The sequence below is a fragment of the Eretmochelys imbricata genome, chromosome 1 (genome assembly GCF_965152235.1).
Source record: "Eretmochelys imbricata isolate rEreImb1 chromosome 1, rEreImb1.hap1, whole genome shotgun sequence".
NCBI classification, from domain to species: Eukaryota; Metazoa; Chordata; order Testudines; family Cheloniidae; genus Eretmochelys; species Eretmochelys imbricata.
In genome coordinates this window covers 359878850-359903280 of record NC_135572.1, presented here as the reverse complement: position 1 = coordinate 359903280, position 24431 = coordinate 359878850, and the positions used below count along the sequence as shown (strand labels likewise).

The following is a 24431-nucleotide window of genomic DNA, read 5'->3' as shown; positions in this document are numbered from 1 at the left end:
GCCCTGGGGCTGGCCTAGTTGGAGAGGCCAGGGTGGGGGTCCTGCTGTGTTCGCGCTGCCTGGTTCCTCTGGGCCGACCCATCCTGAGCGGGACTGTCCCACTCAGGGCTGTTCTCCCAGGATGGCTGGAGGACACAAGCTTCCCCACCCCCCAGAAACCCAGTGAATGCTGAACGCCCCAGCACGCGGCTTGCAGGTCGGGGGGCCCAAGGCCCTAGCTCCGTTGGAGCCTGACTCAGCTGCACCAGGGTCTCTCCCACACTGGGGCTGGGCTCCACGCCCCCAGCTCCTGCTGTTCCATGGAGAGCCTCGCAATGTCTGGTCTCCCATAAACCTCAGTTCCCCAAGGCAGGGCATTTGTGAGACTCTCGGCTCCCAGTCTGGGAGATAAGCTGGAAAACGGGACCCCAGTCCCAGCATTTCAGGGTCTGGGGCAAAGGGGAGACTCAGCGTTGCCCCTGGTTTCTGGGCATGGGGGGCTGGCAAGGCAGAGATTCATTACAGTCAACCTTGGAATTTAGGGCTTGAACCTGGGGGACTGGCAGATGCCCTGGAAATCAGGGCATGTCCAGAGTTGCTCAGAGCTGCTGCAGTGCAACAAGCTCAGGGGGTTCTTCATCCCAGCACCCCCCTCTCTGGAGACCTGCAAGGGGCTGGGGGGAGCCCAGGAGTCAGTGTCCAGCGCCTGGCACATGGGACTGCTGGGATAATCCCCACGCCCCCAGTGCCAGGGTGAGTGCACTACCAGGGGCTGGCCTTTGATGGGCTTCCGTGCAACGAAATGGGCTGGCATGCGTGTGGGTGTGCACACGTGCCCAAACGCCCACCCTGCTGCCCTCAGCTGGGTGGAACAGCCCCAGAGCTGTTCAGGGCTGCCCCCGCCTGCTGCTAGGGAAAATGGGACACTGCACGGGGCCGGCCTGTGCCCCCCTGTGCGAGCCCAACCTCCCTGCTGCCTGCCTGCACACGGGGCCAGCCTGACGCGCCCTCTACACCCCCCCACTGGCCGCGCATGGCTGTCCTAGGCCAAGCCACTCTCCTTAGCCCTCCCTTCCATGCAGGGCAGATGTTGCCACTTGCCCCCCTCCCCGGCACGTTCCCGTGAGGGTTTTTTGGCAAAACTGATGATCAGCTGGCAAGAGAAAACGGGACAAATGCCCAGCTTTGCCAAAAAAACGTCAGGACGCCCTGGACAGGGCTTAGAAAAGGGACTATCCCAGCCAAAACGGTGCGTATGGTCACCCTACCCGCTGCGCTTTGCACCCGTTCACAGGAGCCAGCCCCCTTCTCTGGTGAAGCAGCTGCTGTCGCTCCCTGGCCCTGCACCCAGCGCCAGGGGCTGGTTGCCTGGTGGCCAGGCTCTGTTGCCCGCCCGTGGCTGTGGGCACAGGTGCTTCGGGGAACAGCAGTGGGCTGTCATGTGTGTGGGGGTCACAGACCTGCAGGGCAGGGAGGCTGCATTCCTGGATGCTGTTCCCCGTGCTGTCTGTGTGTGGGGAGGTCCAGGCCATGGGGCAGGATCGGGGAAGGGAGGCAGGCGGATTCCCTGCTGCTGGAAGGGTCTCTCTGCTGCTGCAGTGACCGAGACAGGGGGAGGGGGGGTCACGCTGGCCCCCTGCGGGGCCTTGGCTTCCCCTTAGCTCCTGCCCTGGGTGAGCTCATGTGACAGCCGCTGTCCCCTCCCCAGGGACTCAGGAATGGCCCAGCGCTTGCCAGCCTTCCCCTCGGGCACCGCAGCCCTGCTGCAGACACCGGGCACCGCCTCGGAGCAGGAAGGGCGGCAGCTGCAGCGATTGGGGGCAGGGAATGCTGTGGGCACGGGCTGTGTGCCGTGGGGTAGCCCTGCCAATCCCCGGATCGAGAGAGACAAGGTGGGGGAGGTGATGGCTAATGAGCGAGAGGAGGCTGGGAGCTGCACAGAGCTGCCCTTCGGGTCTGGGCTCTTCTCAGCAGAAGGGGTGAGCACTTCCCCAGGGCGCTGCTCTCTGCGGCCACGCACACGGACGGACACACAGCGACACACGGGCGGACAGGGGCACACACGGATGGACACACTCTGGGAAGGGCTCTGTCATCATCTGTCTCTAGCTGTGAAATGGAGCGGCTCTGGTTTGGGTGCCTGGCAGCAGCCCAGCCCCCCACAGGCTTGGAGCCACTTGGCAGAGCTGGGTGAATGCCGGGCTCAGGGTGGCATGATGATGGGCAGCACTTGTGGAGCTGCTAAGGAGGTGGCGGAGGGGTGCAGGAGGCAGATCCTGGGGTTAGACAGAGGGGCGGGGGATAGGCTGGAGGCCTGGAGCTGCGGGCTAGTGACACTTGCAGCTGTATTTCTGTTGAAAGCTGAATTTTTTTGTTCTGTAACATCCGCCTGTGTCCTCTGATCAGCCTGAAAATTGGTGGAGCAGCTCAGGGGCTGCCGGGGAGCTTGTGGTGAAAAATTGGGTCAAGGAATTCCTAAGATGCAGCCCCCACGAGTGAAAATCTCCAACTTGACTATAATGCTTTGTTCGTAGATTCATAGCGGTTAAGGCCAGAAGGGAGCTGTCGCAGAGTCCCTGGGCAATGCTCTGGAACTGCTCCCCACGAAGCCAGGCAGGGCTCTGGGGAAGTCTCCTTTCTGGGAGCAGCCTGTCTGCAGGACACACAGCTCACACAGCTTCCCCCTTCCTGGGTGTGACCTCGGAGCCTTCAGCATCCTCTGCCCCTCCGTGTGCTTCCCACAGCGAGTCCGCCCAGACGGGCTCCTGGGGAAGCCAGAGGGTCCTGCCCCCCAACTCCGCAGTCAGACGTGACTCTCAGCCAGCCAGTAAAACAGAGGTTTGTTAGATGACAGGAACATGGTCTAAAACAGAGTTTGCAGGTGCAGAGAACAGGACCCCACAGCTGGGTCCATTTTGGGGGTCAGTGAGCCAGACAACCCCGTCTGCACTTCACTCCATGTCCCGGCCAGCCCCAAACTGAAACTCCCTCCAGCCCCTCTCCCTCTGGGCTTTGTTCCTTTCCCGGGCCAGGAGGGCACCTGATTCCTTTGTTCTCCAACCCTTTAGCTCTCACCTTGCAGGGGGGAAGGGCCCAGGCCATCAGTTGCCAGGAAACAGGGTGTCGGCCATTCTCTGTGTCCAGACCCCTGCACACACCTGCCCTCTAGGGCTCTGCAATGATCATACACCCTTACCCCGCCACCTAGATACTTAAGAACTGCCTAGGGGAAATTGAGGCACCCCCACATGATTCAGAGGAACCATTAAGAACAGTCCCACTTCGTCACAGGAGCATTGGATCCACTAGTCTGAGTTGCATGTCACAGGCCGTCCCGTTCCATCCTGGTAGCCCTGCATTGAGCCTAACCATTCGTGTTGGGCTAATGCATCGTCCGAAAGGCACGATTTGGATTTGAAGTACTGAGGGGATGGAGACGCTACATCTTCTGAACTTGTCCGGCTTCAGCTTCCAGCTGCTGATTCTTGTTCGACCCTTCTCCGCGAGCTTACAGAGCCTGCTGGGGCTGGGCATCTTCTCCCCGGGGAGAGACTCACGCACCACATCATCAGCTTGCCTCTCAATCCCTTTTGTATTGAGCTCTGTCGGTCTCGACCTGTCTGGCTTTTTCTCCAGCCCGCAGCTCGTTATTGTGGCTCTTTTCTGCACCCTTTGCAATTATCCTTTAAAAATGTCCTGCTCCCCAGAACCAGACGCAGGATCCTGCAGCGGCTTCACCAGTGCCGCGTAGAGAGAGAAAATCGCCTGCCTGCTCCTCCTCACCGCTCCTGGGTACAGGCGTCCTCGGGCCACGTTAGCCCTTTCTGCCACTGTTTTGCTCTGGGGGCTCATGTTGAATTGTCTGTCTGCTGTGACCACTAAATCCTCTTCAGAGTCTCTGCTCTCCACGACACAGCCCCCCATGCTGTGGGTGTGACCGGCAGCCCTGGGTCCTAGATGTATGAGTTTGCATTTGGCTGTATTAAAACCCATTTTGTTTGAATGGGGCCAGCCTATCAAGTGATCCAGACTACTCTGTGTGACTGCCCTGGCCTTCTCATTTACACTCCGTGAATGTCTGGGTTGTCTGCACTTTGTATCAGCAGCGATTCTGTATTTCCTGCCAGATCTCCAATGCAGGTGTTGACCAGTGCCAGAAACACCCCCATTCGCTGGCGAGTCTCCTTTGACAACCACTTTCTGAGATCTGTCAGTTAGCCAGGTCTTCATCCATTTCACATGCGCTCTGTTGATCCTGTGTCACGCTCATGGTGTGATCAGAATGCTGTGTGGTGCTCACCCACACCTTGGTGTGCATTACAGCTACACAGTGCCTTTATCGACCAGACTTGTCAGCTCATCAAAGAATGAGATCAGGTTTTTTTGACAAGACCTGTTTTCCATAACACTCTGCTGAATGGCAGTAAATAGGTTAAGAACATAAGAACGTACGAACAGCCAAGCTGGGGCAGAGCAATGGTCCACCTAGCCCAGCATCCTGTCTTCTGACAGCAGCCAGGGCCAGGTGCCCCAGCGGGAATGAATGGAACAGGCAAAGTGTTCCTGTTTTTATTCTTTAGTAATTGAATCCTGTATCTGGTTTCCAGGATTTTGCCTGGGATTGCTCGTACTGCCCGTCTGGGTACATCTGCAGGGCCATAAAACCCCTGCGGGCGGCTGGCTGGTGCCCGCTGACTCAGGCTTGGGCTCTTCAACTGCAGTGTAGACATTTCGGCTCAGGCTGCAGCCTGGGATCTAGGACCCTGCGCGGTGGGAGGGTCCCAGAGCTCGGGCTGCCACGCAAGCCCAAAAGTCAGCAGTGCAGTGGAACATCCCCGCAGCCCGAGGCCCACGAGCCCAAGTCCACGGGCACAGGCCCGCCGCGGGGGTTTTACTGCAGTGTAGACGTACCCCTAGTTACCCGTTGCTGTTTCTGGCTATTGGCCCCGTATTCGCACACTTTGTTTTGTGGCTGTTCGCCAGGGTTACAAGACGCATTGAAAGTGAACAGCAGCACAGCATGTGACTCTGGGCAGGGTCCCCGTGAAACGTGTCCCCCAGCTTCTTGTGTCGAGCCAGAGCGAGGGATGAGTTTCCGGAGGGAGGGAGGGAGGGCTGGAAAGCTGGGAGCACCCGGGACCTGCTGTCTCTCTGGGGGCTGGGAATACCATTGTGTAGCTGCCGTGTTTGTGCCACCCAGTAGGTCACAGACACACACCACTCCTGGCCGCGGCTCTGCTGCGCAGGTGGCCTCAGACCTGGGGAGGGACGGCCGGGGGCAGTGCCGAGAGCGGGGGCTGGTCAGTAAATGGGGGGGGGGGTGGGCGAGAGAGGGTTAACCTTGCCTGGATTCCCACCCCTGTGTATGGTGGGCACACAGCCGATGTTTGAATGGCTTGGCCCAGAGCCCACCACGGCCCATTGCCTCCCTTTAACAGTGGCCAGCACCCGCTGCTCCAGAGGATAGGGCAGGAATTCCCCGCCCCCCCAAGTAATGGTGGGACGATCTACCCCAGGGCAGGCTCCTCTTGAGCACTGGGCTTCTGCCGGGGGCAGGCGGGCTCTCACCCTCCCTCCCCTGCATGGGGCGCTGGGGTTTTCAGTGCTGTCTATAGGGGTGCCTCGGGATGGCCTTGTTCTCCAGATCGACACCCAGGCCTCTGTGAGTCCTGCCGAGCATCAGCCTCAGGGAGATCTTGTGGCAGGGAGTCCCGCAGGTCAATCATGGGTTGGGTGGAAGAACATTTCCTTATCTCAATGGGCAGTGGGGTGGGGACACAGGGGGTCTATGGTCTGGCCGTCTGCCCGTGGGGGGTGGATGCTTTGGGCCCAGGGTCGGGCCAGCTGCAGTGGGGTGGGGATGCGCTGGTCCTGGGGTCGGGCCGGCTGCCGTGGAGTGATGCCCGTCTGGGGTCCCTTGGTCCAGGCTCTCTGGCCTTTCCTGGTGTGACACTAACGCTCGACCTGCCACCTCTCCCCAGGCCTGTTCTGACGTCCTTCCTGCTGCCACTCCCTGACGCCGGGGCCATGTGGGCCCTGCTGCCGCTCCTGTGCCTGGTGCCACCGGGCTCCTCGGCCACGGGGGCCCTGGCTGAGATGCGACAGACCGGAGCCAGTGCCAGGGCCCAGCCCCCCTCTGCCGCCCAGGGAGCCTTGCCGAAAACCCCTCTGACGGCGTCGGAGCTGCCGGCCAGGGGCACGGACCCCGCGCTCTCCCTCAACCTGGGCCTGAACTTCAAGATCAAGGTGTGGAGCCAGGGCAGCTTCCGGCTGGCAGATCCCAGCGCCGAGCCAGCCCTCGCAGACCTTCTGCCGGCCGACACGGCGGACCCGATCTCCTCCGCCAGTTTCCTGCCGCCGGCGAACCGCTTCCTGGCCGAGCTGCCGCCCGGCGAAGCCCTGTCCAGCTCCTCCTCCACGCCCGGCTCGGGGTGGCTCATGACTGGCTCCGCAGACGAGCCGTCGCCAGATGCTTCCCACGGCCCCGGGAGCTGGGGTGAGACCGCTGGAGACTGGGATGGCTCCCCGGTTCCCCAGTTCCGCAGCAGCCCCGGGGGGCGCCCGCCGAGCACCACCCCCTTCGAGTCGGAGTTCCTGGAGCCAGTGCCCACGGCCCGGCTCTCCTTGTTCCGGCCTGTGCTGGGCTCCCAGCCCGATGTGATGCTGCCAGCTGCCAGCCAGCCCACCCCTGCCAGCTCCCGCCGAGGGCGTAGCAAGGGGCTGGAGTTCAAGATCAACATTGACCTGACAGCTGGGCTGGACCAGGAGGTGGGCGCGCCCCCCACCCATGTCCTGCCTGCCAGGGGGGGCAAGGGCCAGGGCACCAGGTGGAAGTACCCGCTGCTCCCCAGCCTGAAAGCAGGGATCTCAGAGATCGCTAGCAAGCTGGGCACCTCCAGTGAGTACGGGGAGGGGCTTGTCTGTCTGCTCTGCTCCCCACGCGGCCCTGGCCTCCCGGCCACCCTAGATGTGCGCTCGCACAAGGATCCCGGGGCACAGTGCTCGCTCCACACAGATTAATGTACCGGCAGTGTCGGGCCATTGTGATCATCTAGTCCGGCCTCCCGGGCACCGCAGGGCAGTGACCCACCCCGACACCTTTTCTGGAGCGGAGCTTTGAGCAAACCATCGCACCTGGCTTTTAAACCGAGCTGTGGGTGAGGGTCTGCATGTCTGCGAGATTGTGTGTGTGTGCGTCTGTGAGATTGTGCCATGTGTGCATCGAGGGGGTGCATGTGAGCTGTGTGGGGGGGTCTGCGTGTGTGCGAGGTTGTGCTGTGTGTGCATCGAGGGGGTGCATGTGAGCTGTGTGGGGGGGTCTGCGTGTGTGCGAGGTTGTGCTGTGTGTGCATCGAGGGGGTGCATGTGAGCTGTGGGGGGGGGTCTGCGTGTGTGCGAGGTTGTGCTGTGTGTGCATCAGGGGTGCATGTGAGCTGTGTGGGGGGGTCTGCGTGTGTGAGAGGTTGTGCTGTGTGTGCATCGAGGGGGTGCATGTGAGCTGTGTGGGGGGGTCTGCGTGTGTGCGAGGTTGTGCTGTGTGTGCATCGAGGGGGTGCATGTGAGCTGTGTGGGGGGGTCTGCGTGTGTGCGAGGTTGTGCTGTGTGTGCATCAGGGGTGCATGTGAGCTGTGTGTATGTGGGTCTGCGTATGTGCAAGGTTGTGCTGGGTTTGTATCCGGAGGTGTGTGTGTGTGTTGTGTAGAGTGCGTACACGTGTGTGCACAGATATGATCCCTGCTTCTCATGGGGGAACCGGCTGCAGCCGGCCCTTCCTCTGGGGGTCCAAGCGCAGAAGCCCCTGCCCTGGGGAGGGATTTCATTCCGTCTCTGTGGTGCGGAAGGGGCTGGATTAGCATCTGGGGGACTGACCCCAGAGCAGGCCCCCGTGGCCCTGTCTGCGGGCAGGGCAGCTCGTCCCCCACGGCCCGTCCAGCCCTCGAAGGAGCCCGTGACACCAGTCATGGGAGGTTGCGGTGCAGACGCCTGCCCCAGACCCATCTCAAGAAGGGCAACCCCCCCGGACAGCACACACTGAGCCCCCCTGCTGCATGGCCACTAGCAGCCCCTGCCCAGAGTCAGGGGCCTGGGCGCGAGTAAGGCTGCCAACTTCCTAATCGCACCAAACGGAACATCCTAGCCCCGCCCCTTCCCCAAGGCCCCGCCCCTTCCCTGAGGCCCCACCCCCCCACTCACTACATTCCCCCTCCCTCAGTGGCTCGCTCTCCCCCACCCTCACTCACTTTCACTGGACTGGGGTGCAGGAGGGGGTGAAGGCTCTAAATGGGGGTGCGGACTCTGGGGTGGGGCCAGAAATTAGGGGTTCAGGGTGCAGGAGGGGGCTCCAGGCTGGGGCAGGGAGTTGGGGTGTGGGAGGGGGTGAGGGCTCTGGCTGGGGGTGTGGGCTCTAGGTGGGGCTGGGGATGAGGGGTTTGGGATACAGGAGGGGACTCCAGGCTGGGGAGGGGGGCTGAGGGATTTGGAGTGTGGGAGTGGGCTGCGGGTTGAGGCAGGGGTTTGGGGTGCAGGATGGGGTGAGGGCTCTGGGGTGGGGCCAGGGATGAGGGGTTTAGGGTGTGGAAGGGGCCTCTGGGCTGGAGCGGGGTTTGGGGTGCGGGGGGTGAGGGCTCTGGGCTGGGGATGTGGGCGGTGGGGTGCAGGAGGGGCTCCAGGTTTGGGGATTGGGGTGCAGGGGGGTTGAGGGCTCTGGGTGGGGGTGCGGGTTCTGGGGTGGGGTGGGGATGAAGGGTTTGGAGTGCAGCGGGGGGGTCTCAGGGCTGGGGCAGGAGGTTGGGGCTTGGAGCTGGGGCGGGGGCTTACCTCGGACAGCTCCCGGTCAGCAGTGCAGAGGGGCTAAGGCAGGCTGCCTGCCTGTCTGTCCTGGCTCCGGGCTGCACCCCGGAAGTGGCCAGCAGGTCCAGCTCCTGTCCTAGGCCTGGGGGGGCAGGAGGCTCCGCGGCCCGCAGGCACCGCCCCCGGCCAATGGGAGTGCAGAGCTGGTGGTTGGGGCGGGGCAGCACGCGGAGGAGCCCTGTGGCCTCCCCGCCTAGGAGCCGGACATGCTGCTGGCCATTTCCGGGGCTCAGCACGATGCCAGGACAGGTAGGGACTAGCCTGCTTTAGTGTCACAGCACTGCCGACCGGACCTTTAGAGTGCAGCGGGGGGGTCTCAGGGTCCCTTTTCGACCAAGTGTTCCAGTCGAAAACCGGAGGGCTGGGGTGGGGGTTGGGCCTGTGTGTGTATGGAGGGACTGGGGCCATTTTCGTCCTTTCCCTGCTGCATGGCCCCATCCCGGAGAAGTGAGCAAGTGAGAGATGCCATGGGCAGCGGCAGGGCCAGGCAGGACCCACTCTGGGGCTCCTGGAGATCTCAGTGCCTGGCCTCTCTGCAGGGGGCACCGCGTGGGGGGGGAGGTCTGTGGGCCGTAGCCCCTCTCCCAGACGTTGGTCACATACGTCTGGGCTGAATTAGAGCCAGGCCTGGCTGCAACAGACCCCGGAAACCCTCCCCTACCCGCTGGGCACCTGCTGCTGACGGCTCCGTCCCGAGCAGGCCCCGAGCACCCTTGTGTGTGTGTGCGGGGGGGTCTCCAACTCTTGTCAGACTCGAGACGTCCCCCTTTCCGTGTGCATGTGGGGGGTCCCTGGCCCCCTGTGCTGACCATGCCTGGTCTTTACTGTCTCCCTGCAGGTTTCTTTGGCCCTACGCTGCCCCCAGACTGGCACCAAGAGAGGAGGGGGCCACAGGAGAGGAACAGCACAGACAGTGTCTGGGACCAGCCACAGGATACCAGCCCCTCCCTACCCCGTGCCATGGAGCCAGGTGAGCCACTGACCCGCCTGTCCTGTGGGGTTGGGGCAGCCCCCAAACCAGCTCCTCCCAATTTGAGTCCCTCCCACTGCCTGTCCCCAGCACACGGAGCCTGAGCAGATGCCAGGGCATCCAGAATCCCCGCCACATACGGAAGGAGACCCACCACCCAGCCCTGTGCCCCCACCCACCGCGCAGAATGGGCCTCCTCGTACAGCCCACGATACTCTCACACTGGGGCACCCCACCATGATACACACCCCAGTGCACCCCAATACACACACCCTAATGCACCCCAGCCCTGATATGCACCCCAATACTTACCCAGTGCATACCTGATACACAGCCCAGTGCACCCCAATACACCCCGATACACACACCCTAATGCACCCCAGCCCTGATACGTACCCCAATACGCACCCCAGTGAACTCCAAGACACCCCCGATACACACACCCTAATGCACCCCAGCCCTGATACGCACCCCAATACGCACCCCAGTGAACTCCAAGACACCCCCGATACACACACCCTAATGCACCCCAGCCCTGATACGCACCCCAGTGCACCCCCTGACTCCCCCAACACACACTCCCCATGCACCCCTCTGATACCCCTAATGCTGCACTGTTACGCACCCCAGCAAACACACACACAGCAGACAGACTGACCAGCATGCTATACCCCCCGGTACACAGCCCAGCACTCCCCCAGCGTGCCCCCGATACCTCAATGCCCTGATCCCCCAACACTCACACTCCCATGCCCCGATACCCCCGGTATACATTGGCACACATACGGCTCCAGAACAGGTAGCTGGGCCCCAGGGCGTCCCGTGCCCCTGTGCCCCCATGTCCCCCCTCACCCCCTGTGCCCCCATGCTGTCTCATTCACACAGCAGGAAACACGGGGACTGTCAGGTCCAAACAAGGACCCCCCAGCCAGGGCCCGGCCTCCTGCCTGGCTGCAGGACTCCCCCTGGCTCTTTCTGGCTGTAGAGCGCCCAGGGCCTTGTCCTTTTGCCTGGGCCCACGGCTCACGCCCTCCTGTGGCTCAGGTCCCTCCCGTGGCAAGGGGGTCTTTGCCTCCTCGCCCTAGTCCCCAGCCCTGGGGGCACGATGCTGAGAGTAGGGGATGCAAAGGGTTAACGCTGCCGGGGCTGGACTCCGCTGAGGGGCTGAGCTGGCCTGGAGCACCCAACCAGGGCGCGGTGGCAAGTCCCTGAGCCCCAGCGGGGCATGTGCAGGGTCCTGGTGGACTCAGCCATGCCTGGCTTTGCACAGAGCTCGGTGCTATCTCCGCATCTCCCTGACATGGGGGAGGGGAGCTCGGACCTTTGCCCAGGAGCTGGCTCAACAGGTCTGGGGGTGGGGGGCCTGCAGGGGGCCTACAGCCGGTGGGGTGTTGCACAAGGCCCAGGTGCATGTGGGGATGTTTTTACCTGCCTCTGTAGCCTGGGTGGGGTTCCCAGCAGTGCAGGGAGGGGCCGCGGGGCTGGCCCGGGGAGCGGGGGTGGGGACGAGGCACAGGGGGACTGGCTGGGGCACTGCTCCGGGCTGGGCTGGCACTTGGAACCGGGCGCCCAAACGGCCCTCGCTGGGCAGCCCCCTGGTGCATCCTGTCCCAGGCCCGGGGTGCGGAGCCAGTGGCCCGGAGGGAGGAATGCAGCTGGGTCTGCAAACCTGCCTGGCCTTGGAGGGGCCCCACGCTGTGACCAAGGCCTCTTGATAAGCCGGCTCCTTCTGCCAATTGCTGGAGAGGCTGGTCTGACAAGGCCAGAGAGAGAACCCCGGTGTCCTGGCCAGCCTCCCCGCCTAGGGGGCCATGCTGGGCCATTGCTGAGTGCAGAGGGATCAGCCCCCCGGTGCTGGAGAAACCCAGCACGTCTCAGAGCAGGGAGAGATTTGTGAGGGTCAAGCCGCCCTTCCAGCCCCCAGGGTGGCTCCCGGCCGCACACCCCTCGCTGCCAGTCCTGGGGGAGCTTTCCATGACGGGATCTAGCAGCAGCAGGAAAGTCACTGGGGCCGGGCTGGGCTGGGCCGGGCTGGGCTGGCTGGAACCGTTCTGCCTCTGGAGGGTTATGCAATGAAGTGTGGTCAGAGCTCACAGAATATGCTCCCCTGCTACCCAGCTCCCAGTCCCGCTGCCTCAGCCTCTCCTAACCCCACTGTCTCCTGCAGCCCACTCCCCCCGTCCCCTCTCCTGTTCCCCACATTGCCTCCTCCTGGGGTGCCCCTGCTCTGCCCCACCCCCCTTTCTGCACTCCCCCCCAGCCCCGTTGGCCTGCGGCCGGTGGGGCCAGCACAGTGTCTGGCGATAGCCGTCGGTGGGCTCTGGTTGGACCCGGAGAAGCTGCGCCCCTGAAGGTCACTCGGCTCCAGGCCGGCTCCCTGCAGAGGGCCGGGGCCGCCTGTCACATCCCATGGGGAGATGGAGCGAGAGCTGCCGTCCCCTGCGTGCCCAGGCTGACGGGTGCCAGGCAGCGTTAGCCTCCATCCGGCACGCTCCTTTCCGGGTGCAGGCAGGCGGATGCAGCAGTGCCGTAGGGGCCTGCGGCACCCCGGGCGCAGCGAGCAGACAAATGCTTGGTGGCAGCCCGTCAGCCCAGCTAAGAGCCGCCTGCATGGAGGTGACAGATGGATCTGGACAGGGGTGAGGACAGCAGCTCTGCCGGCGACAGGCCCGTCACCTCTGCAGTCTCGCCGTGTCCCTGGCTCAGCCCGCTGGGAAGGGCAGCGCAGCTGCTCGGAGACGACCTCCCGCTGGTCTGGCGTGGCGGGGGCAACCGCACTGCCGCTGCTCCTTCCGTCATCCCCTGCCTGGCACCTCCGCCACCCTGATTTCCAGCCCCCGCTGTGGCTGCGTGGTCCCCAACCTGCCTCTTCCCCTGCCGGAATCCCCGCTCCAGTGGGCTCGGCTCAGCCAGCCCTCGGCTCGCCGGCCCGGGCCCTGGGAGCAGGCCCAGCGCACCACTGGTCGTACCCTGCGGGAGCCCAGCCGCAGGAAGGCAGCCTGTGCCCGTGCACCCGTGGGCGATTGGGGATTGCTGCTCGCTGCAGGGAGCCGCCTTCCACCCGCCACTCCCGTGCTCTGTGACGTCACAGGCTACTGCTGGGCAACCCTGGAGCCCGGGGCCGGGTTTGGAATCCCGCCGAGGAGTCGCCTGGAGCAGCTGGAGAGAGATGGACGTCGCTGCCAAGCCCCACGTCCCCCCCGCCATGGCCCTGTATGCCGAGAAGCACAGCGTCTTCCAGCTGATGCAAAGCATGGTGGAGGCACTGCTCGTCCACCAGCCTGAGGACCCCATCTCCTTCATGATAGACCACCTGAAGCAGGACAGCGACCACGTGCCCAGGGTGTTTGTGCTGGGCCCCCCGGCCGCCGGGAAAACCACCATTGCCATGTGGCTCTGCAAGCACCTCAACGCCTCGTACCTCAGCCAGCAGAAGCTGCTGTCCAACAAGACGCTGGTGCTGGCCAAGGAGGCGCAGAGCTACCAGCTGCGGCAGGAGCAGATCCCAGACGAGCTCTGGGTCGGCCTGCTCCAGGACCGCCTCTCGGACATGGACTGCATCAGGGAGGGCTGGGTCCTGGACGGGTTCCCCCAGACCCGCGAGCAGGCCTTGCTGCTGCAGGCCTCCGGCATCGTGCCGCGGCACGTGGTGGTGCTCTACGCGCCGGACACCGTGCTGGTGGAGAGGAACCTAGGCAAGCGCCTGGACCCCGTCAGCAGGGAGGTGTACCACACCACCTTTGACTGGCCGGCCGACCCCACTGTGGAGCAGCGCCTGGTGCAGCCCGACGGCTGCTCGGAGCAGGCCACAGCCAGGCGGTTGCTGGAGTATCACCGCAACATGCAGGGCATCTTCCAGAGCTACCGGGGGAACCTCCGCACCGTCAACGCCGACCAGCCCTGCGCCGACGTCTTCTCCCAGGCGCTGACGTTCGTGGAGAGCCAGCCCCGCTCGGCTGCCCCCTTCACCCCCCGGCTCCTGCTCTGCGGGCCCCCCGGCAGCGGGAAGAGCCTGCAGGCCGCCCTGCTGGCCCAGAAATACGGCCTGGTCAACGTGGACTGCAAGCAGCTGCTGAAGGAGGCCGTGGCGGAGAAGTCGAAGATCGGGGAGCTCATCAAGCCGTATTTCGAGAGCAGGTGCCCGGTGGCGGACAACCTGGTCCTGAAGGTGCTGCGGGAGCGGCTGGGCAAGCCGGACTGCGCGTCCTGCGGCTGGGTGCTGCACGGCTTCCCGCGCGACGCGGACCAGGCCGAGCTGCTGAGCAACACCAGCTTCATCCCCAACCGGGTGGTCTTCCTCACCCTGCCCCTGGACGCCATCCTGGAGCGGGTCTCTCAGCGGGCCACGGACCCCGTCACGGGCGAGCTCTACCACCGCCTGTTCAAGCCGGCCCCGTGCCCGGAGCTGTACCAGCGCCTGCAGCAGAAGCCCCAGGACGCGGCGGAGCAGCTGGAGCTGCAGGTGGATCTGTACGGCCGGCACGCCGCGGACCTGCAGGAGTTCCACGAGGATGCCGTCTACGTCAATGCCGACCAAGACCCCTACACTGTCTTCGAGTCCATCGAGAGCTGCCTCACCCGGCCTCTGCCCCTCCGCACCGTCTAGCGCCTGCCGGGCAGGGAAATACAGGTTGTTTTCAGAATGGGATTGGGGGTCGTCTTCTTTAACAGCGCCAGGTGTTCCTTGGGGGGGGGTAACCCCTGCTGGGCTCCCTTCACCCCCACCTCCCTGCCCAGCCCCCAGCCCAGCAAAATAACTGGGGTAAAATATTGAATGGCTCCCCGGTGGCGTCAATGAGGAGCCAGCAGCGCCCAGCCAGCTCTCCAAGCACTTGGCTTGGGACCCTCCGCCACTCAGTCCATCTTTCCCGGCCTCCTGCCCTCTTCCCCTTCCCCCCGCCCTCGATTTTGACACCCCTGCAAGTTTGCGGAACCCCGCCCCTCGGCTGCGAGAGCAGGGGGTCCCTGTTGCCTTGGGGGTCTCTGTAGAAGTTGCTGGACCCTGGGGGCGCTCTCTGGGGAAAGCTGCACGATGGCCTCTTACGAGTCTTCTCCCAGATTGTCTGGTGAGAGCTTCCCAGGCTGGGTTCTGCCGCTCCCTGGGGCACGAGGGGACCCTCCGGAGCTTTGAGTAGCTGGGTTGGAGGAATCTCTGCTCATCCCGGGCCAGGCATGGGGAGGGGCCCTTCCCCTCTGCAGGCGGAGGCAGGGGTCTCAGTAGAGTGGAGCTGTGCCCGCCGGAGATGCTCGCGCGCTCGTCCGCGCTGGGTCTTGGCCCCGTCCTGCTCTCCCGGCCCGCGTGGCTCACAGCCGCGTGTTGGTGTTTGACTTTGAGGAGTCTTTCTCCTCGACCACATTACAGAGGGCACGTCTCTGCTGCCCCCCATCCTGCAGGCTGACCCCCTCAGATGCCCCTGGGGTGCCAAGTGTGGACTGGCTGCCGGCTCTGCGTGGCCTTCACCTCCCCAAGGCAGCTGGTCCAGGCAGGTTTGCAGAAGGGCCTTTGATCTCCGAGCAATGGGGAGCCCGGCGGGAGAAACGCGGCTCAGCGAGCTGCATGGCAGGACCGCCAGCTCCGGGTGGCAGCACCAGGGCTGGGTGGAGAAACAGAGTGGCTGTCACCTCTGGGGCCATCGCCTGAGCACACCTGCGCAGAACCCTGCTCGGCCAGTCCTGCCGCGGGCGCATTGAGGGTGGCGTTCTGTCTCCCTCCGTAACCGAGCCCTTCTCTGGCCTGGCACCCAGCCTGCTGCCACCCCGGCACACACCCAGCGTCCATCCAGCCCTATTGGTGCATGTGTAATGGGGGCCTCGCCCCTGGAGCGCCCCCTGGCGGGGCAGTGCTGCAATTAAGTCCCTGCCTCAGTTTCCCCTAGTGGGCTTTTAATAAGTCCTATGAGGCTTATGTATATTGAACAGTGCCCCTTCCGGGCTCCAGCTTATTTAACCAACACATCACCCAAATCAGCCTCCACTGGAGCCGCCTGGCTGGAGGGGGCAGGGGCTGAGTTGTCTCCAGGTCCCTCAGCAGCCAGGCCCTATTGCCAGCAGTGTGGGAAGGGTCTCTCCTCTAGGGTCAGATCCCCAGAGATCGAACTGCGTCGGCCCTTCCTCCGAACGGTGTCTAATTCCTCGGCTCCGGGGCTGCAGCTTCTCCCGCCATCAGGACCAGATTCTGCGGAGCCTGAGCGTTGGCAGCTCCTCCCTACCCCAGCACCTGCCCCCTCGCTGCATCTTCCCTGGGGCGCCCCCTCCCCAGCCCCCCGAGGAGCCCTCCCCAGGAGCCTCTGTTCCGTAGGGGGACCCCCCTGGGAGGAGCTCCGTAGCCAGCCCTCCCAAGGAGCTCCCCCCGCGTTTCCTCCCTGTGCGGAGCCCGCATGGCGCTGCCCAGCCCGGGGGGATCTGGCTGGTCACTCTCCTTTAGCAGAGTCTGTCGCAGGGCGACTGAGGGCTCAGTGCCCCCGGGACTCCAGAGCAGGAGCTCCATGCAGGGGGATGGGGCTGCCACGCAGCTGGGGCCAGTGGGGCCCCGACTGACAATAGTACTGAGCACACCCTGTGCCTCTTGTCCCTACGTCTCAGCGCATTAGGAATGGGGATGGGACCGTTCTCATGGACAGAGGGCTGGGGAGGGGCAGGTCCCACCAACTCAGTGGCATGGCCAGGCGGAGCCCTCCAGACCCCCGGGCCTGAGCTCTGCCCCCCGGGGCCATGGCGCTGGCCGGGCACGGGCAGGACGATCCTGCGTATAGCAGGGCACACGGCCCTGACAGCAGCACGGCCCAGGGGCCAGACAGCCGGCTCCGTGGCAAATTCCTCTGCGGTGATGCAAACGTGCGGGCGGATTGAGAGATGCCAGAACTAATCCAGCGAAGAGGGGGCTGCAGAGGCACTTGGTGCTGATCCGAACCTGGCTAAAGCCCCGGATTAGACTCGAGAGGGATAAACAAAGCGGGGTGCAGGGCCGGGCCAGGATCCCCTGCGCTGCTGGAGCCCTGCCCCCGAGAGGGGCCGTCGAGGAGGGGGAAGTGGGGCTGGGCTGAGCTCCGGGGGCACCTCTGGCAGCCCCAGTTCAGGCCGCCTGGGGGAGCCGTGCGGGGAGGAGGCTGTGTCGGCATTGGGGTGATTGCTGATCGGCATCTGTCCTGCCGCTTCCTGCCAGGCCCCATGGAGCCTTTGTGCCCCGCTGGGACCGGCCATTGTGTGAGCCGCTGTGTTTGGAGAAGCCCCTGGCTACGCAAACAGCCCGAGAGGCCGCCCCAGCCCATTGTGGCTGCCAACAAGGCTTCCGAGCCCGCCGGCCTCCCCTCCCCCACGCCAGCGCCCACGGGGCCGGCCAGCGGGCGCTGGGCTTGCTCCAAAGCAGTTGCAATGCAGAGGCTTTTCTCAGCCCCCACCGGACACGGGGAGGCCCCTAGGATGTGCCCACGAACCAGGCTGGCGCTGCTTGTCCACCCTGTCCATCTCAGCCCACGTGCCCTGGCCCTGGTCACTCCCTGGCCTTGAGCTCCCGGGCAGGTGGCCTCTCCCAGCAGGGAGAAGGGCGCACCCGGCTCTCCCAAGCCAGCTGTCACTGAGGAGCCCTGGTGCGCTCTGCTGTTGGAGTGAGCATGGGGGTCCCCGGGGTCCCCCTCCAGACGCCATGTGGGCATCTGTCCCTGCTGTGCTGGCCCAGCGGCATGGGGGGCTCCGCACAGGGCGTCTGCCTGAGCTGACAGTCGGCACCGCCCCACCCCTGAGGTCACAGGGGGCTCAGCCAGCCGGCTCCCCACAAGCAGCCAGCAGCCCGGCACATTCTGCCAGCAGCTCTGCGGCTCCAGGGCCCCTGGATTAGGGGCTGTTCGCTTTCATGTTTTATCTCCAGAACAGAGTCCCTGGCTGTCTGCTTTCCAGCGGCGGGCGCAGCTAGTGCAGGGGTGTGTGTGTGGCTGTGTGTTCTGCGGCCATGCGGGGGGAGCTCAGGGGACGTGCGCTTGTGCATGGCGGGTGTTCGCACCGCCGGGCCTGAGTGGCTGAATACAGCAGTCACCACGCCCTGATCGGGGGCCTTTGCACTGTAAGGCCTGTGTGTGTTTCAAAGCCCCCCCTTTGCCCTCCCCGCAGGGGCACATAGTCAAGTGCAAAATGCACACGCGCAAAGTTGTGTCTGCACGTGTGTTTTGTGAGTGTCTCAAGTGGGAGCATCTCCCAGGTGATGGTATATTAGTATGCGTGTGTGTGTGTGCACCGGGACACGCGTGTGCTCTGTGCGTGTGTGTTCCGTGGGCGGGGGGGGCTGCGTTCTGGGGCCGGCACTTGCTCTGTGCGTGTGTGTGTGTGCACCGGGACACGCGTGTGCTCTGTGCGTGTGTGTTCCGTGGGCGGGGGGGGCTGCGTTCTGGGGCCGGCACTTGCTCTGTGCGTGTGTGTGAGCGCGGTCTGGGACTGGTGCCTGCTCTGTGCGTGTGTGTTTATGCGCTCTGTGGCCGGTGCCTGCTGTGTGTGTGCGGGCTCTGGGGCTGGTGCGCGCTCCGTGGGGGGGGGGGGATGTACGTGCACGCGGGGGCTGGTGCGCGCTCTATGTGGGGGGGGCGTGCGCGCTCTGGGGCTGGTGCGCGCTCTGTGGGGGGGTAAGCGCGCTCTGGGGCTGGTGTGCGCTCCATGTGGGGGGGGCGTGCGCGCTCTGGGGCTGGTGCGCGCTCTGTGGGGGGGTAAGCGTGCTCTCTGGCTGGTGTGCGCTCTATGTGGGGGGGGCGTGCGCGCTCTGGGGCTGGTGCGCGCTCTGTGGGGGGGTAAGCGTGCTCTCTGGCTGGTGTGCGCTCTATGTGGGGGGGGCGTGCGCGCTCTGGGGCTGGTGCGTGCTCTGTGGGGGGGTAAGCGCGCTCTGGGGCTGGTGCGCGCTCTGTGGGTGGGGGAGAGGCAGGGCAGCCTGTTTCCATCACCCCTACCTTGCCCCTGGTGCCCCCGGTGCCCCCCTGGTGGTCCCCACCCCCAGGGACAGGCCCCAGGTGCTGCCCAGCTCCGTGGGGCACCAGGTTTGTGCGAGTGGCGCATTTCCCGGCCCCGGAGAGGCAGGAGGGGGTGGGCTTTGTGGGCGTCCCCACGATGATGCCAGGCCACAAAGACCCGCTGGGCCCTAGCGCTGGGTCTGCCTCCGCCCCCTGCTAATGGCCTCTCCGTCTCCTTCATCCCCAGGCCCGGCCCCGGCCCCTGGCCCCTCTCCCAGCAGCGAGGGGGCGCTGGCCGCCTGGCCCAGGTGCACGCCAGAGAAGCCAGAGGAGTGCGGCTCCCCCAGCCCTGAGCCCGAGGCCCCCCCGGCACCACACCCGCTGCCCTCCCGGCCCCTCTTCGTCACGCTGCACGCGGACTGGAACACGGCCATGGCCGACTGGGGCCTGGCCTGGGAAGCCCACGTCTACGGGGCCGGCTCCCTCTTCAGCCTGCTGGCCCTGCTCTCCCTGCTGAGCCTGGCCTGCCTCCCCTTCCGCTGCCCGGCTGGCTGCACCTTCCTGGCCGCCCTCGACCTGCTGCTGCTGGTGGCCGGCGCCGCCCGGGCCTTCCTGCTCTTCTACGACGCCTACGGGCAGCAGGAGCGGCTGCCGGCCCTGGCCTGGCTGCTGCTGCACGACCTGCCCTTCCCTTGCTTCTCCTCCGCGCTGGCCGTCGCCTTCCTGCTGCTCTCCACCCGCTCCCGCGTCCAGCTCTCGCGCGCCCGCTTCCGGCACCCCGGCTGCCTGGCCGCCCTGGTGCTGCTGCACTTCTCCGTGGCCGTGGGCGCCGTCCTGGCCGCCGACCTGCTGCGCCAGTTCCCCTTCCTGCTGCTGGTCTCGCGGGGGGCCTTCGCCCTGCTGGCCGCCCTCCTCTCCCTCGCCTTCCTCACCTTCTACTGCCTGGGGCGGGTGGGCGCCCTGCAGATCTACCACCTCCAGAGCGCCACGCCACCCACCGAGCGCCTCGGCCACGGCCCCTTCGCTGACGCCGGCGACTGGAGCCGGGCAGCGCGCTCCACCCTGCTTGCCGCCTGCTTCGCCCTGCTGAGCGCTGCCCTGCAGGCCTACGCCATCCTCCACGCCCTGGGCTACGGCCTGCCGCCGGGCTTCTTCGGGCCCTGGCCCTGGTGGTCGCTGCAGCTGGGCTGCCGGCTCTGTGAGGTGGGCACCGGGCTGCCCCTGGCCCTGGTGGGCCTGTACCCCATGTTCTGCTCCCAGGAGCCCCCCTGCGTGCACTGCTGGGGCGCGCTCTTCCGCGGCCCCGTGAAGGCCCCCATCCTGGCCAACAACTTCCAGTGGGCCGTGGCGCAGCATGAGAAGCTGGTGATGTGTGACACCATCACCCGCAGCGACTCCGAGTTCCTGCCACTCTACGCCCTGGCCGGGAGCCGCCCGAGTGCGGACGGGGCAGCGGGCTACTGCGGCGCCCACGGTCCGGGGGCTGCCAGGACCTCGGAGACGGGCCTCGAGGGCGGCTACGGCTCGAAGGCCTCCTCCGTCGTCAGCGTGGCCATGGACAGCGACCCCACCGCCGGCTTCCGGCCCCCGTCGCCCATCAACCTGCGGCGCAGCATCGACGAGGCCCTGTTCGGCGAGGCCCTCATCCCCGCCAGCCTCTTCCAGCCCGCCAGCGCCCCAGCCCGGTCCAGCCCCCTGGCACTCAGCCTCCAGAGCCCCGGCCTGCAGGAGCGCCAGGGGCTCCGGGAGACGCCGGCCAGCCGCGGCCTGTACCGGACGGCCTCCTGCGTGGAGCTGGAGGCGGCCCTGCCCCAGGGAGGGGACGGGGAGGCGTCCCCAGAGGTGGGCGCGCCTGATGCCGCCCTCTGCTCCCCGGGCAGATGGAGGGGCAGCAGCTGCTGCTCCAGCTCCCCCTACGGACTCTCCCTGGACGGCTCCTCCCTGGTCCTGTGCCCCAGCCCGGAGCCAACCACCCACGCGTCTTCCTTTGCCTACGAGCCGAAGCTGCCCCGGGGCCAGGGCGAGAGCAGCCCCCGCCGGTCCCCCCCGCCGCCCGGAGGGCCGTACCTGCCCCTGGGCCAGCCCTCCCAGGAGTCCTTGGACTCTCTGGTCCCGGAGCCGCCGGCGGGCGACGCGGCTCTGCTGCAGGAGGAGTTCCTGGACGTGTGCCGGCAGATCGACGCACTCAGCATCAACAGCGACACCATCGACCTGTAGGGAGAGGGGCCGCCCCGGCCCCGCTGCGGCCACCTTCCCCGTGGGCCCGGCCTCGCAGGAGGAGCCAGGGCGGCCCTGAAACCCACGTCTCCCCCCATGGTGCTAGGCGGGACGGGCCCTTCCCGCCTCTGGAGGGGGGTCCCCTCTGGTCAGAGCCAATGCATGGCCCATGCACCCCAGCAGTGGGCGCTCACACCACAGCAATGTCCCAGGGGTCCCGGGGCGGGGCAGATTCGCAGTGTCGTCCCCCCGCGCGCCCAGTGCCCACACTGCATCGCCCGTGTCCTCCCCCACGCCGGAGAGGGGGCTGGGGGAGCCAGTGGCCGGCCATAGGGGCCTGCAGCTCTATGACGAGGAGAGGGCGCTCCCTGCTGGGTGCGAGAAGGGACTGCGGGCTCCCAACAGCCAGGGCCCACAGCTCCTTGGGAAGGGGGCCCAGGGGCCCGGCTCTCGCCCTGGCCCTTGGAAGCGGCTCAGTAGAGATGCCCCATGCCCGCCCCCCCATACACCTGCTGCCTAACACCCTCCTCCCCCGCTTCCTCCCAGCCCCGGGTGGGCCCGGGCCCAGACTTTGACCCCTGTATTAGCAATGAGGTAGACTCGTGGTTTGTACTCCAGACTCCAAAGCCCGCAGCGGCAGTGACAGGCCCCCGGGCGCGGGGGCCGGAAACTCCTCCCCCCTTTGCATTAATAAAGTATTTTATCAACAGGAGCAGCTGGGTCCTCGTCGGGCAGGAGCCGGGGGCGTTACATGGGTAAACCTGCAAAGCCCCAGCCCCGTCCAGTTCCGAGTGTCTGAGTGAGACACGAGTGCCGCCAGGGAGAAAGGGCGCCCCTGGGGTTCATTATTAGGCAATCGTCGGGCGCTGTCCTGCTGCCCAGCACCAGAGCACCCAATGCAGCCCCACGGTGCGCGGTGCTGGGCGGGCAGGGAACGGAGCTGGCCCAGGGACCCCGTCTGAATGCCGTGGGCTGGGGACCGGCACAGGGAAGGGACCCTAGCACAATGCCTCGGGCCGAGCAGTGGAGGACGGGCCCGTAGCGACTCTTCAGCCAGCCCCAGCAGGGCACGGCCAGACCTGCACCGCCCAGCAGGACGTGCGTCTTGGGCAACCTTTGGAGCAGGAACCAGTGTGTTTCCTGGGCGGTGGGCGGGGGGAACAATGTGGAGACACTGCAGCCCCCTACTCGTCCGCCCCCCATGCTCCCCTGGGCTGCCAGCAGGAAGTGGGGGGCCTCCCCAGGCCCCCAAAGCACCCAGCTGCGCCAAGTCACCCCCCTCCCACTCAGGGGCCCTCTCTGCAGGGACGGCAGGGCCAGCAGCTGTGATGGGGGCTCCTGGGGCCAAGGCTGGGCTTCAGCGGAGGGGCTGTGAGAGGCAGGGTGCAGTAGCCCCGGGTGGCAGCTGTGGGAAAATGCCTGCTGCCTTTGGAGATCCAGGGGTGACACTGGGGGGCAGGGTGCCCCAGGAGCTGCCCAGCGCTTGGCCCTCCTGCATGAGTCACGCTGGCTAGCCAGCCCCGTCGCTGGCACAGCCATGTCCCCGTCAGCGCCGCAAGGGGCAGGCTGAGGGTCTGTGGGAGGAGAGGAACACGCAGGGCGAGTGTGTCCACCCCACCCCGCCACTGCTGGCAGACAGGACGCTGGGCTAGCTGGGCCAGCCTGGCCGCTCTCATGTTCTCCCACTGCACAGAGGGGTTTTCCCGCAGCAAACGCAGGCCGTGGGGGAGAGAGATGAGCCCCCAGCAGGGCCCAGGACAGGCCGGTGGCCAGCACGGCTGTGCCGTTGAGAAGGGATCAGCCCCGGCCCATATGCTGGGTGCAGAGCCCTGCGCCGAGCAGGGTAAAAGCCCTTCGCTCCCTGCACGGGGTGGGGTGGGGGGGTGGGGGATTTGCAGCTGTGCCTCCGGGCTGAGCGACGCTGCTGGGACTAACGAGGAAGCATGGCAATTAGAAATGAAATGAGCAAACCAGCTCTGTGCTGCGGGGAAGGTCAGCAGTGAATTGCCTGGCAAGGCGTTCATATTCCTGGCCTGGAAATTCTCCTGCACTTTCCCTTTCGGCCTGGGACCCAGGGACTCACTTGTGCTCCCAGTGACAAGCCAAGGGGCTTTGACTGGATCCCGAACGACCTGCATCACAGGCCTGCCAATGCACCCTGCTGCTGCTTTCATTAACCTGACAGCACTGTGATGGGCTCCCAATGCCCAGCCCCACAGCAAAGCACCCGGTGCGGTGCACTGCCCTGCCCCAGCTCTGCAATACCCAGCCCCACCCAGCCCCAGGGCACGGCACCCGGTGCCCTGCCCAGCCCTGCCCCAGCTCTGCCAATACCCAGCCCCACTGTCACGGAGTCCCTGGGCCATGCTCTGGACCTGCTCCCCATGAAGCCAGGCAGGACTCTGGGGAAGTCTCCTTTCTGGAGCAGCCTGTCTGCAGGACACAAAGCTCACCCGGCTTCCCCCTTCCTGGGTCTGACCTCGGAGCATTCAGCCTCCTCTGCCCCTCCGTGCGCTTCCCACAGTGAGTCTGCCCAGGCGGGGTCCTGGGGAAGCCAGAGGGTCCTGCCCCCAACTCCGCAGTCAGACGTGACTCTCAGCCAGCCAGTAAAACAGAGGTTTATTAGATGACAGGAACATGGTCTAAAACAGAGTTTGCAGGTGCAGAGAACAGGACCCCTTAGCCGGGTCCATTCTGGGGGGCAGTGAGCCAGACAACCCCGTCTGCACTTCATGACCCAGCCAGCTCCAAACTGAAACTCCCTCCAGCCCCTCCCTCTCTGGGCTTTGTCCCTTTCCCGGGCCAGGAGGTCACCGGATTCCTTTGTTCTCCAACCCTTTAGCTCTCACCTTGCAGGGGGGAAGGCCATCAGTTGCCAGGAAACAGGGTATCGGCCATTCTCCTGCACACACCTGCCCCCTAGGGCTCTGCAATGATGATACACCCTTACCCCACCAGCTAGATACTTAAAAACTGTATAGGGGAAACTGAGGCACCCCCACACTATTCAGAGGAAACATTAAGAACAGTCCCACTTCGTCACATCTCTCCCCCCTTCGAGATCGAACTGAGCGGGGTCACTTTAGCCAGTGACCTGGGGAAGTTCGAAGCCACCAATGTTCCCATGGATGCCTCAACATCTCTCCCATTCCTTGGTAGGAGTTACACCAGGCCCTTCCAGTTTCATGCCCTCCCTTAGGTCGCGGGTGGTCGATAGCACTCACAGGATGCATGTGGGAAGGTTTATGCGGTCCGTGCCCTTTGGCCACCCCAAAACCCCAGGGGGTCAAACTGGGATTGGGTCTTCTCCCCAACAAGCTGGCCAAACACAGCCACTTGGTTAGAGGACTGTTTAACTTTCTTAACAGCTTTCACTTCATCTGAGACCTTCTCAAAGGTCTCCACACTGGATCTTTCAACAGGAAAGTCAGTGGATCCATTCACAAAAGAAAATTTCTGGCTGTTAGGAACTGAAACTTTCTTGATTA

The 24431-nt window shown here is 65.1% G+C and overlaps 2 protein-coding genes across 2 annotated transcripts; both read left to right on the top strand.

Moving 5' to 3' along the window:
• Window positions 1-6006: 6006 nt before the first annotated feature.
• Window positions 6007-20943, top strand: PRRT4 (proline rich transmembrane protein 4). The gene is made up of 3 exons (XM_077807956.1): window positions 6007-6877; window positions 9668-9799; window positions 18974-20943. Exons 1-3 carry the CDS (start codon window positions 6007-6009, stop codon window positions 20941-20943), a joined length of 2973 nt encoding a protein of 990 aa, XP_077664082.1.
• On the top strand, window positions 12969-14405 carry LOC144259650 (adenylate kinase 8-like). The gene has a single exon (XM_077807955.1). It carries the CDS (start codon window positions 12969-12971, stop codon window positions 14403-14405), a length of 1437 nt encoding a protein of 478 aa, XP_077664081.1.
• Window positions 20944-24431: the final 3488 nt, after the last annotated feature.

Excerpts from the sequence above, each read along its gene's own strand:
- PRRT4 (XM_077807956.1), top strand. The coding sequence starts at position 6,007 with ATGTGGGCCCTGCTGCCGCTCCTGTGCCTGGTGCCACCGGGCTCCTCG. Across the intron at positions 6,878-9,667 it reads TAGCAAGCTGGGCACCTCCA|GTTTCTTTGGCCCTACGCTG; the intron begins GTGAGTACGGGG and ends GTCTCCCTGCAG. Across the intron at positions 9,800-18,973 it reads ACCCCGTGCCATGGAGCCAG|GCCCGGCCCCGGCCCCTGGC; the intron begins GTGAGCCACTGA and ends CTTCATCCCCAG.
- LOC144259650 (XM_077807955.1), top strand. The coding sequence starts at position 12,969 with ATGGACGTCGCTGCCAAGCCCCACGTCCCCCCCGCCATGGCCCTGTAT.